The sequence below is a fragment of the Fukomys damarensis genome, unplaced genomic scaffold (assembly GCF_012274545.1).
Source record: "Fukomys damarensis isolate Sample0158 unplaced genomic scaffold, DMR_v1.0_HiC HiC_scaffold_33, whole genome shotgun sequence".
Classification (NCBI taxonomy): domain Eukaryota; kingdom Metazoa; phylum Chordata; class Mammalia; order Rodentia; family Bathyergidae; genus Fukomys; species Fukomys damarensis.
In genome coordinates, this window is record NW_022900945.1 from 3,400,207 (window position 1) to 3,412,297 (window position 12,091).

The 12,091-nt window shown below is 41.9% G+C and overlaps 1 protein-coding gene across 5 annotated transcripts in view; it reads left to right on the top strand.

Moving 5' to 3' along the window:
- Positions 1–1,348: 1,348 nt before the first annotated feature.
- Lepr (leptin receptor) overlaps positions 1,349–12,091 on the top strand; it is a 60,873-nt gene continuing 50,130 nt past the window's right edge. For 2 of the 5 annotated variants that reach the window (XM_010605085.3, XM_010605083.2), the window contains exons 1-2: positions 1,349–1,523; positions 5,749–5,823. In XM_010605085.3, coding sequence (XP_010603387.1) covers positions 5,784–5,823 — 40 coding nt within the window. In that variant the 5' untranslated portion in view covers positions 1,349–1,523; positions 5,749–5,783. Of the gene's footprint in view, positions 1,524–4,746; positions 4,821–5,748; positions 5,824–12,091 lie in introns of all 5 variants that reach the window. The other 3 variants (XM_010605086.3, XM_010605087.3, XM_010605084.2) reach the window with 2 other exon arrangements.

Consider the following 12,091-nt stretch of genomic DNA (forward strand, 5'->3'; position numbering starts at 1 on the left):
AGACATCAGTCTGATTTCCCTCTGAAAACACATATAGGATCATCCAGTGGGATATAGATTTTTGTTTAAAGTTTATAGTGATCACTGAAGGGTTAGTGATACAATCACTGTGCTATCTTTGATGTGTTTTGCAAGTTGAATCATTGCTTACACATCCAGGAATCACAGATGCATTGTTTACGTCAGAATGTGGAGGAGTCTTTGTACACTTTATAAAGATTTCTTCAAATATTTGTATATCTTAATATAGGTTTCTCTTTTTCTAACTCCCTAAATAACTGATAAAGGCGCTTTAAAATCCACCAGAATGGTTATCATCTACGTAAGTAATTCAACAAATATTTACAAAACCTATGATGTTCCAGTGAATGTATGAAAATATTTGCTTTTTAAAAATCAAACACTGTGTGTTCTTTTCTATGTTCTGGTGAAGTTTTATTGCACATGGCAACACTATGTTCTTAAGTAGGAAGTGAACAGACAAAATGCACAGCACTTTCTCTAATGTATTGTTTGTATACAAACAATTTACCAAATTTAGGAGTTAATTTTGGAATCCACCTAAGACCTTGATGAATGATTTCCCCGAAAAATCCAATTCAGGGGGAAAAGCTCAGGGGTTGTAGTGACTTGAGAGAGCAGTGGTGAATAATTGAAATGCAGGAACTGACGTTATTATTTCTGAAAAGTAGAGCTACAGATCTAATATGATTAGGCGGGTTTAGTAGACGCCACTTCTATCTGCTCTGTAAGGTCAGTCATCAGCATGTGCTTATGAATTAGTGCACTTTGGACGTGGAAACATGAACTGCACTGCTCACATCTACCCCGGCAGTCGTCACAATAATTATTACAGCTATAAGGGCCTTGGTTAGCTTTCTGTGGATGTGACAAATCCCCGAGAGAGTCCTTAACGGAGAAAGGTTTACTTTACCTCATGGTTTCAGTCCATGGTCAGTTGGCTCCAGTGTTCTGGGCGGTGGAGCATCATGGAGAGGCCTCATGACAGAGTGAAGATCAGGTTAATGTCTGGCTGAGTCAGAAGCGCCGCACCATCTCTCCTGAGAAAAATCCGAGGCCTATTAGGACTGGAATAATCCGCCCCCTCGGGTGTGTAGAGATCTGACCTTAGACAGATGAACTGCTCCTCTCAAAAACTTCTAAAGTCCTGACTCCATTGCCTCAGCCCCTAAAGCAGAAATCCAAAAAATAACCCGTGGCCAATAAGATGTGCCAAATATCCTGACTCCACCCTGGCTCCACCCCTGCCTTACCCGATCCAATAGCAATCCAGTAGCGCCACCCTGGCTCCACCCCCGCCTTACCCTATATAAGCTGTGCTTTTCCTGAGTAAAGCGGAAGCGTTCCAGAAACCTCTGCGTGGTGTTTTTGTCCTTGCCCTCTCAGTCCGGGCCCCTGACCCTTGTTCAGCAAGCGGGCTCCCCGACAAAAACAACAACAGAGAGAGCGTGGTGATGGGCAGAGTGAGAAATCGGCGAATCTGGAAATTACAGGAAACTCTGGTACTGTACTTGTTACCTTAGGAAGTTAGCCAGGAAAAATGCCTATGTTTTTTAGTGTTGGGATTATTTGTACTTTTCCCCTAAGCTGTTTTACTTTGAGCATTCTGAATTTATTTGGCCATAAGGAAATTGAAAACAAATTATGTCTCCTTTTGGAGCATATTCAGACGATTGGTATCTAGCATGTTAGAATTATTTTGCTCGCCCTACCTCTAGTTTGCCCTTTGCCTGATTTTTTCCTCAAAGTTTTACATTATGTATCATTTTTCTGCATTATTTTTGATTCTGTAAACCTCTGTGTATTCTTTGGTTACAATTTAGGATACACATAAATATTTCTTGTATTGAATTGATGTGAGATAGGACCTTTCACAGCTCTTGAAGGCTGTATTGAATCCCTGGTTACACTTGTGATTGTTTCTTTGTTATAAAAGAATGAGATCTGATGCAAGAATTCAGACCATCTGAGTAGCTTGTGTTTGCATGGAACAGTAAATAAATAATGGTTGTCTTATGTAAGAACCAGGGATCTTTTTGATCACTTAGGTTAGTTAAATGTGAGTTAAGTTTTGGGCTGAATTATTAATCATTAGTTGCATCAAAGTAGTCCAGTGGTGTGTTGTATCCGTGACACATCCTGATTATGAAACTAGCTCTCAAGTTTATTTTATAAGAACATTTTATATCAGAAATAGGTCATATTAAAAGCAGGGAGGGACTTGGATCTGTTAACATGACTAGATCATAATGATTCCAAACACCAAACTAATTTCTGGAGATCCTAAAGAAACATTGCAAATCGGTGTGCAAATGCGATGGGTGTAATTGGATCTCGGATTGGCAGGGGCCAAGTGGCAGCACTCAGCCGCCAGAGACAAGGTGGGCATAGTTACTGTAACGGACAGCAGGGGCAGAGCACTGAGGGGAATGGTCTGACTCAAGTGGACCTGTGGTGCTGGCTAATTAATCACTGTGTTCCCAGAAGTGAGATAAGCCTACTAATTTTTTACTGGATTTTTATAAGTAGAAAAATTTCAAGGCAAGTAAACAAAAATCTACCTCAAATTATAACAACAGAAAATCACAGCACTCCAGCCAGTTCCTAGGTTTGAGCCAGTGGACAGACCCAGAGTCCCTGGAATGGAGGGTAGGACAGGCCTCTTTGGGAATAACTTTGATGCACTACCAATGTTTTCTCCCTTCTTTCCTTAAAGGGGACTTAAGGACTTTTACCAGGATTATTGTACATTGAGCAAAACAAAATGATCAGACATTTTGGGGACTGCTAGACGCTGGTTCTGCACTAACACTGCTTCCAAGAGACACAAAACATCTCCATGGCTTTCCAGAGGGGGCTGTGGAGGTCAGATGATCTGACCCATAGTGGGTCCAGCAGGTCCCTGAATCCACCCAGTGGTCATCTCTCTAGCTTCAGAACAGATAATTGAGATAGATAAACTTGTACCTAGTAGAATCCCCGTATTGGTTCCCTAGCCTGTCGTGTGAGCACTACTCTGGTGGTAAAAGCCAAGTGGAAGCCAGTAGAGTTTCCTCTACCTGAAAAAAATAGTAAATCGAAACCAATATTGCATCCGTGTAGGGATTGCAGAGATGAGTGCCACCACCCGAGGACTTGAAAGACGCAGGGGTGGTGGTTCCCACCACATTACCATTTAACTTTCCTAGCATTTGGCCTGTGTGGAAGACAGGTGGATCAGATAATGAGACTGGGCTACTGAAGCTTAATCAAGTGGCGACTCCATTTGCAGCTGCCATACCAGCTGTGGTTTCCTTGCTTGATCAGAACATGTCTCCTGGTATCTGGTATGCAGCTACTGATTTGGTAAATGTCTTTTTCTTCATACCTATCCATAAGCCCACCAGAAAGAATTTACTTTTGGGATGGTGAGGCCTGCGGTACACTTTCAGTGTCCCACTTGAGGCATATGAACTCTCCAGCCCTGCGTTACAGCTTAGTTCACAGGGACCTTGCTTGTCTTTCTTTTCTACAAGACATTGCATGATCATTACATTGATGACATTATGTTGATTGGACCAAGTGACCAAGAAGTAGCAACTACTCTGTACTTGTTGGTAAAGCATTTGCATGTCAGAGGATGGGAAAAGACACAACTACAATTCAGGGTCTTTTTACCTCAGTGAGCCCAGCAGTATAGGGTATACGGAGATGTCCTTTCTAAATTGAAGGCTAAGTTGTTGCATCTGGCCTCTCACAACTAATAAAGAGGCACACTGCCTTGTTGGGTCTAGTTGGATTTCAGTGGTAACACGCTCCTCACTTGGGTGTTCTACTTTGGTCCGTTTGCCAAGTAACTTGGAAACCTAGTTTTGAGAAGTGCTCAGAACCAGCGAAGCTGTGCAGCAGGTCCAGGCTGCTCGGCCCCTGGGCCATGTGATCCAGCAGATCCGATGGTTCTTGAGGTGGCACTGGCGGGTAGGGATGCCGCTTGGAGTCTCTGGCAGCTCCCATTGGTGAACTGCAGTGGAGGCTAACGAGCCACCTGCATTATCTTAGCTAGCGTTTGACCTTGGAGAATGGCTGCACAGTCCTAGTTCCTCAGCTTCAGGCTTTCCTTGCTATTAGAGACGTCACAGCCTCATCGATCATTGAGATCTCAGTTGTGGCTGTTGGCAAAGTGAAGTCTGACTCCAAACACCAGCCGAAGGGTCAATTAGCAATTCACACTTAGGCCTTGGAATGACTCGTAATTTTAATCAGTAGTCGAATTCATAAGCCAAATCAATATCTAAAGCCTGCTCAGCTCAGTTTCGAGCTGGTCTCCTGCACAGCTCTTCAGCCAGTGCACCTGGTCGTGTATTTTGCTTGGAAGGAAAACTGTCCAGATGTGCTACGCTGTACGAGTCACGGGCTGTTGCCAGTGGTCTGGCCACATGGTCAAGGACTTGGAAGAAGCATGACTGGAAAATTATTGACAGTCATTTGAGGGCGAGGTGTGTGGATAAACCTCTCCTCCTTTAAATGTTAGGTGCGAGTGCTATTTTGTCCCAGTGATGAAAAAGTACCTAACAGAGGTAACATAAAAAATGGGACTTTGCTCTTGTTGGTGTGATGAGTGCATGGGGTTCCTACAGAAGTTGTGATGAGAGTTATAAAGGACGAAAATCCCATGAAAAACTGATAGTGCGAAAAACAAATATACCAGAGTGCAGAGTATTTATTTTCATCTCTTTTCCCCCTAAGAGTATGTAAGTTGTGAAACAAGGAAACCTGACCCTCTTTCTGTGTACATACTTGTCACTGGTGCTGTTTCTCAGGTATGAGTTACGAGACATGTCTGTCACTTAATTTTGTATTCTTTGCAGGAAAACTGTGATTTCTGTTTTAAAATACAACATCTCAGGCTCGTAGACAGCTCTGCAGGGGCTGTAGGAACCTCCTGCAGTCTGGTTCGTAGGCAGGAACCCTGAGAGCAGCCTGGACTGACGCCCCAGACTCTCGATGCAGTGTTTCTGCAGACTACGCCTGTGTGGAGGGCCGAGTCCCCAGTCTGAGATCATAAAAAAGAGTGAGACATCAAAACCACATGAGTCCAAGCCCAGTACGTTAAAGATTGACTGCTGTTCCAATTCAGGATGTAGCAGTACAAATAATCTCTTGTGATGTATTTGCAATGGAGTAGAATTCATGGGAAGGCCTGTCTCTGTCATGGGGACATATCATCGTGAGACTTCTCGGGAATTACTCTACTGAGTCTTCAACGTGAATATCACCTTAACCGCCAACGAATAATAGGTTTCAAAAAACATTTTGGACAATTTTCTATTCTTTATGCCATTATGTGTATAATCGCTTGTCTTTGTAGTACGCTATTAAAGAGAAAGGTTTTAGAAAATACAGGGGATTTAAGCATGAAGTTTGAGCATGAAAAGAATGTAAAGACAGTGATATTAATGGTGTTAGATTAGCAGTCACATATTTAGTCAGCACTGTGAAAACTTTAGTTGAAAGTTCAGTTGTATGCTGTGATACTTGTCTTGGAACGTATGGAGACTGAATGCTTTTTTATGGCTTATATTTTAACTATGTAAGTTGGCAAGAGCATAGCAATAAGTCTAACATGATTGAACAAGGAATACTTGTTTTGCAGGGGATTACAATTTAAGGACGTATTTATATCTGCTGTATATTTCTTACAGACAACTTGTATACATGTGTTTTCCTATGTGTATATTTTTGTTTTAGATTTACTAAAATCCGGTGCACGTCTCTGAAGAAAAATGATTTGTCAAACATTCTGTGTGGCTTTGTTACACTGTGGTAAGTTATTTGCTGTTTTTATATGAAGCAGAGATTTTGCTGTCAGAGATGCTATTTCCTTATTGATAAACAGAATGTTCTTTTTCCAGCTTTGAATTTTCATACATGCTCATGATGAAAAATGCAACCAACAAAATTGTAAATGTGAAAATGAAAACCTTCTCCAATCCCTAAAAATGACTCAATAGTAATATTTTGCCAGAATTTTAACACACACACCCACACACACCCATATCTACAGTTGCAAACATTTTGTTTTCCATGCTGCTTTTTCCACTTTGGTTATCAATTTGTCATGACAGTTTTCCTTATCAATATCCATCGATGCACTTAATTATGTAGTAGTGAGAGGACAGTGTGTCACATAAATGTACCTCACCCATTCTTGATCAATAGGCATTCCTTTTCTTTAACAGATAATGCTGCATTGAACTCCATGTATGTTATCTTTGTATACTTGGAAGATAGTTTAACTCCTACAGAGGGATTTCTGTCTTAAATAGCATGCACATTTTATAATTTGATATGGGAAGTCTCTTTACAAGGGTTTGCGACCTTTGCTGTTATAGACATAGCCAAGAGAGCTCTTGCATTTCTGCCAAAGACGCAGGTTACCATTCTTTTACTTACCATCCTCTTACCACTCTTTACTTTTTGGCATTTCATTTCAATTTTGTTTGATATCTGTGAGATTGAACAGTTTATTAACTAGTTAGATTTTTGATTTTCTAGTTCATATACTTTTACCTGTTGTTGGATCTTACTGGTCTCAGTTAAATGTTAGAAATTTCTAAAATGTAGTAGATATTTAGTGCTGTGTTAAGACTCTCCAGAGAAGCAGAAATGAGTGTGGGAGTTTGTGTGTGTGTGTGTGTGTGTGTGTGTGTGTATGCAGAGAGAGAGAGAGAGAGAGAGAGAGAAACAGAGAGAAACAGAGAGAGAGAGAGGGAGAAACAGAGAGAGAGAGAGAGAGAGAGAGAGAGAAAGAGAGAAACAGAGAGAGAGAGAGGGAGAAACAGAGAGAGAGAGAGAGAGAGAGAGAGAGTGTGTGTGTTACTCTAAGGAATTGGGGCGGGTAATTATGAAGGCTGAGATCTACAGTCAGCAGGCTGGAGCCCAGAATGCCAAGGGAGTGGTTCCAGTCAGAGTCCAGAGGGCTGAGAACCAGGGTGGTTGGAGTGCAGGTTCCTTCTGCACACCCAAGAAAAACTGATGTTTCACGTGTGGTCTGAGGGCAGGAGAGGTCACTGGCTCAGCTCCCAGCAGTCAGGCCCAGGAGTCCCCTGGTGTCGGGGTGAGGTGGTCCACAGATGCTGTCCGCAGATGAGCTTCTCGCCCAGCGGTGTCCACAGACACAGCCAGAGGGAAGCTTGACCAACGGTACCCTGCAGGCCCCGCCAAAATGACGCAGACACACATCCTCACGAGCCTTAAAAACTTGCTATGTTTACTAATACTTTCTCACTGCCCATTATTTGCTTTTGAACTTTTACAGTACAGAAAATTTATGTGTGCACACTAATACCTGTGTATGAACAATTAGAAATAAGACAGAATGGCACTTAAATAATTTAATTTTATTTGGCAAATTTGACATTATTAAATTATAAATATGTATATATCAGATAGACATCTGCTTTATATCAGGAAGCAGTTTATTTGGTGATAATATTGAAGATAAACGACTGTGATACAGAGCGATGGATGGGTTTGTTCTCAAACAGGACAGTGATGGTGTTTTCAGAGCGATTTACCATTGTGACTCTGGAAAGCGATGGCCAGTATTGTTATCAGGGGACGTCATCAAGGCATAGTGTTAGCCCTGGAAACGGCCATCTTGAATATCATCAGGATGCTTTAAGAAATTAAATGGCATCGTGGTGTATGCCCATAGTACCAGTGCTCTGGGAGGCTGAGGCAGGAGAATTGCAAATTATAGCTCAGCCTGGGCAACTCAGTCTGTATCAACAATAAATAAAATTTTACAGAGATGTGATGATGTAGGTTAGTACTGAAACCAACCAACCAACGAACCAAACCAGAACAAAAACAAAAGATAGAGCAAGAAATTAAATGCACTCCTATCCCTCCTCCCACTCACCGTAGGGTTGCCTTCTACAGGAAGCCTCATGTGATCTTTGAATGTCTTGTTTTTTTAAGTGCTGTAATCCATTGCAATCTCATGTTTGAAGTGAGTTACACATTGTTGATGACCTTTTCTTAAAAATAGGGAAACCTATTTTTCTTTTTTTTCCTGTTTTTTTTCTAGTTCTTTTTAAAAAAAATCTGTTTTCATTTAAAATACTGAAATTGTATGTATTTATCTTGTATAACGTGATGTTTTGAGGTCAGCGCACTTGCGCAGTGGTTCAGTCTAGCTAATTACCAAGAGCACTGCCCCACATAGTTAGCATTTTTGTGGTGGGAACCTTTAACATCTGTCAGCGCTTTCACTGACACAGCAAATCATCATTAACTAGGTCTCCACGCTGGAATTAGATCGTGGAACCTCCTCTTCCTCCTCTCTAGTGTCAGCCGGCAGCTCCCAGCTTCCTGACCTGGGAACCTCCCCAGCCTCTCGCAACCTGCATCTCCTCCTGACTCCTGTGAGATCCGCTTTTCGGCCTGCACCCGTGCGCGAGGCCACGGGCGCCTGTCTTTCTGTGTCCAGCTTATTTCCCTTAGCTTCGTGTCCTCCAGGTTCCTGCACTCGGTTGCAAATGTCAGATTTCCCTTCCTTTTAGGGTTGCGTGATGTCCCGTGAAATTTCTTCCTGGACCCCTTGGCTGCTCAGCACCATGTTGTTTAGTCTCCACATGTTTGCGAATTTTCTAGTTTCTCCTGTTGTTCATTTCCAGTTTCATATCATTGTAGTCAGAAAAGACACTTGATGGGATTTCAGCCTTCAATTTGTTAAACTTGTTTTGCAGCTCAACATCCACTCCAGCCTAGACAATGTTCCCTGTGCAGTGGAGAGGACTTTGTATTCTGCAGCTGTGGGATGAGATGTTCTGTGTGTATCTGTACAGTTTGTTTGGCCTGGAGTGTGGTTTAAGTCTGTTATTTCCTTGTTGGTTTTTCTATCTGGATGAGCTGTCTATGTAAAAGCCAGGTGTTGAAATCTCCTACTATCATTTATTATAGTCTCCCCCCGCCCCATACACTGATAATTTGCTTTGTATATTTAGGTTTTCTGATGTTGGTTACAGATATATTTGGAACTACTATATCTTCCTGCTGTATATTACCTTCTTCTCTCTGAACAGTTTTGACTTAGAGTCTATTTTATCTGATATAAGTATAGTTGTCCCTTGTCTGTCTTGGTTTCCATTTGCATGGAATATCTTTTTCCATTCTTTCATAGTCTGTGTTATAGGAAAAGTCAGTCTCTCTCTCTCTGTGCCCCCCCACCCTCCCACTGGTGATTGAACGTAGGGCCTCACACATGCTAGGCAGACACTCTAGTGCTGAACTATATGACCAGCCCTTTTTGTATTATTTTGAGACAGTCTCACCAAGTTGCCTAGGCTGGCCTCAAAGTCACAATCCTCCTGCCTCAGCCTCCTGAGCATAACTGGGATTACAGGTGTGTACCACCACACCTGGCAAAATGAATCTCTTATAGGAAGTATTAATCCATCGAACAACTATTGGCAAACTCAACTATTTGCATTCAAAGTTATTGATCTGTATCATCTTTTGTTTGCTTCCTCTCTTACTGTCTTTGTGGTCAGATGATTTTTCTTTAGTGGCATATTTTGATTCCTTGATTTTTATTTTCAGTATATCTGTTATAGGTTTTTTTTCCTTGAGGATCACAAAAAGTATCTTAGATTTATAATACATTCTGTCAAGTCAAAACATCTGTATTTTGAGTGTAAAAAACTGCACTTTCATTTCGCTTCTGTCTCCACATTTTGAATTTTATAATTTACACCTTTCTTGTTACTTATCTTTTAAGTTATTGTAGTTATTACTTTTGTTTTATCTTTTAATCTTCTTATTAAAGATGTAAGTGATTTATACCCCGCTGTTCTAGTTTCACAGCATTTTGAGGCTGATGAGTCAGGCTTATACTTTCATGTTACTTGTTAGCATAGCATTATTATTATTTTTTCAGTTGGAGAACTCACTTTAGCATTTCCTGTAAGACAGATCTGGTGGTGATGAACTCTCCCAGATTTTGTTTGTGTGGGGAAAATCTTTACCTCTCGTTTCTGAGGAACAGCTTTGCTAAGAGCAGTGTTCTTGGTTGGCAGGGGTTTGTTTTGTTTTTCTTTAGCACATTGGAAGTACCATTACAGTGCTTCTTGGCCTGTAGGGATTTCTCCTGAGAAGTCATCAGCAGGGCATGTCGGAACTCCTTTGTATGTTGTTTGTTTCTTTTTTCTGGGTGTTTTCAGGGTCTTATTTGACAGTTGAATTATATAGTATCTTGAGTTGTTTTATTTGGATTGAATCTGATTTGTGACCTTTGATCTCTGTACCTGGAAAGACACAAATGTGTGTCTTTCTCCAAGATTGGAAATTTTTCTTCTCTTACTTCTTTAAACTTTTACCCCTTTATCTTTTTCTACTCCCTCTCTGAGACCCAATAACTCAAAATTCTGCTCTTTTGATGCTGTTGCATGAATCTCATAAGTTTTCTTCAGTTTTTCATTCCTTTTTTTTTCTTTGGCCTCTGACTTTACATTTTCTTTTTTGTTTGTTTGTTTTTGTTTTTTGGGACAGGGTCTCACTATGTAGTTGAGTCTGACGTGGAACTCACCATGTAGCCCAGGCTGGTCTCAAACTCACAGTGATCCTCCTGCCTCATCTTCCCGAGAGCTGGGATTACAGGTGTGCACCATCAGGCCGAGCTTGGCTTTACATTTTCAATGGACTGTCATTTGAGTTTATTCATTCTGCTCTTAATGTTCTGTGTTCCTTTTTTTCATTTTATTTGTTGTATTTTTCAGCCACCGCATTTGATTGACTTTTATTATTATTATTATTTCAATCTCCATTAATTTTTCTTATTCTGGTTGCTTTGTTTCCTTATTTCTTTGAGTTCTCTGTGGCTTTTGAAATTTGCCAACCTATTTTGCCATTCTCTGGCAAGGAGTTCATACAGCTGCATTGCTTTAGTATCAGTCCTGGTGGCTGATTTTGTTCATTTATTGATGCCCCGTGTCTCTACTTGTTTTTGATTCAGGTGGTCAGCCATGTGTTGATATTTGTGCCCTGGAGAAGTGTGTACCTACTCTGGACTTTGCACCTGGCCTTGGCTGGGAACCTGTGCACCAAGTCCGTGCAGAGCTGCTGGGCAGGTCATCCACGTGGTCCCTGCATGTGTGACCCCAGCAGCAGGTGCTGTGGCCTAGCACTCTTGGGGTGCCCCGTGCCGAGCAGGTGTCTCCTGGCCACCAGAGCTGGCATCTCATCGGATGTCCCTGCGGCCCATGGCTGCTGAGGCTTTCTGGCCTCTGAGCTTTGTCTGAAGCCTGTGGTTGGTCAGCAGACACCAGACCCATTGTGCCAGGGCATGTCGGGAGGCTCAGGCCGCGGGTTTCAGCCGGGTGTCTGCCTGGTGCTGGAGTTACTGTGGTGGAACTGGTGTTGGGGACCAAGGTGATGCTTTGGCTTGTTTCCCATCTTTATCCCAAGAGACAGCGTCTGTGTCCATGCCATGCTCCAGGGGTGTGTGTGCTGCAGACGGCATGAAACTGTCCCTCCTTCCGCCCTCCGTGTGTCTGCACCTGGTTTCCTTAGTACTTGGGAAGATTTTTAATGTGTGGTGATTTGTCCCAACTGATGCTTCTGCAGGGTGATCATTGCTGGAGAATCCTTTTCTGCCATCTGGCTCCACTCTCTCTCAGTGTGGATAACTTTTGGGCATGTGGTTCTCACGCGTTTCTCACCATAGTCTGGTGATATTCTGATTTTCTTAAATTCAAATCATCTAATTTTAGTTGTGTTTCAAAGTTTTGGAATTCAGGTCAGGCTATCTTTAACAAAACCTGTTTTATCTGGCGACTCTCCTCCTGGGGTCAGCTAACTCTGGGCATCTCTCTTGTCACTTCAGGGGACAGGAGCCCTTCAAGCATCTCTGCATTTCTCCCTTGCTGTAAAGCTGTCCTTTCTCATTGTGGCCATCTGGGTTCTCACTGGAAATACCCAGGACAGCTCCACTCACAGAGATGTCAAAAAAACCATGCTTCTGGGGGCATCAAAGAGAAATAATTCTTTTATATTCTCCACCTAATTTTATCATATATATATATTAAAT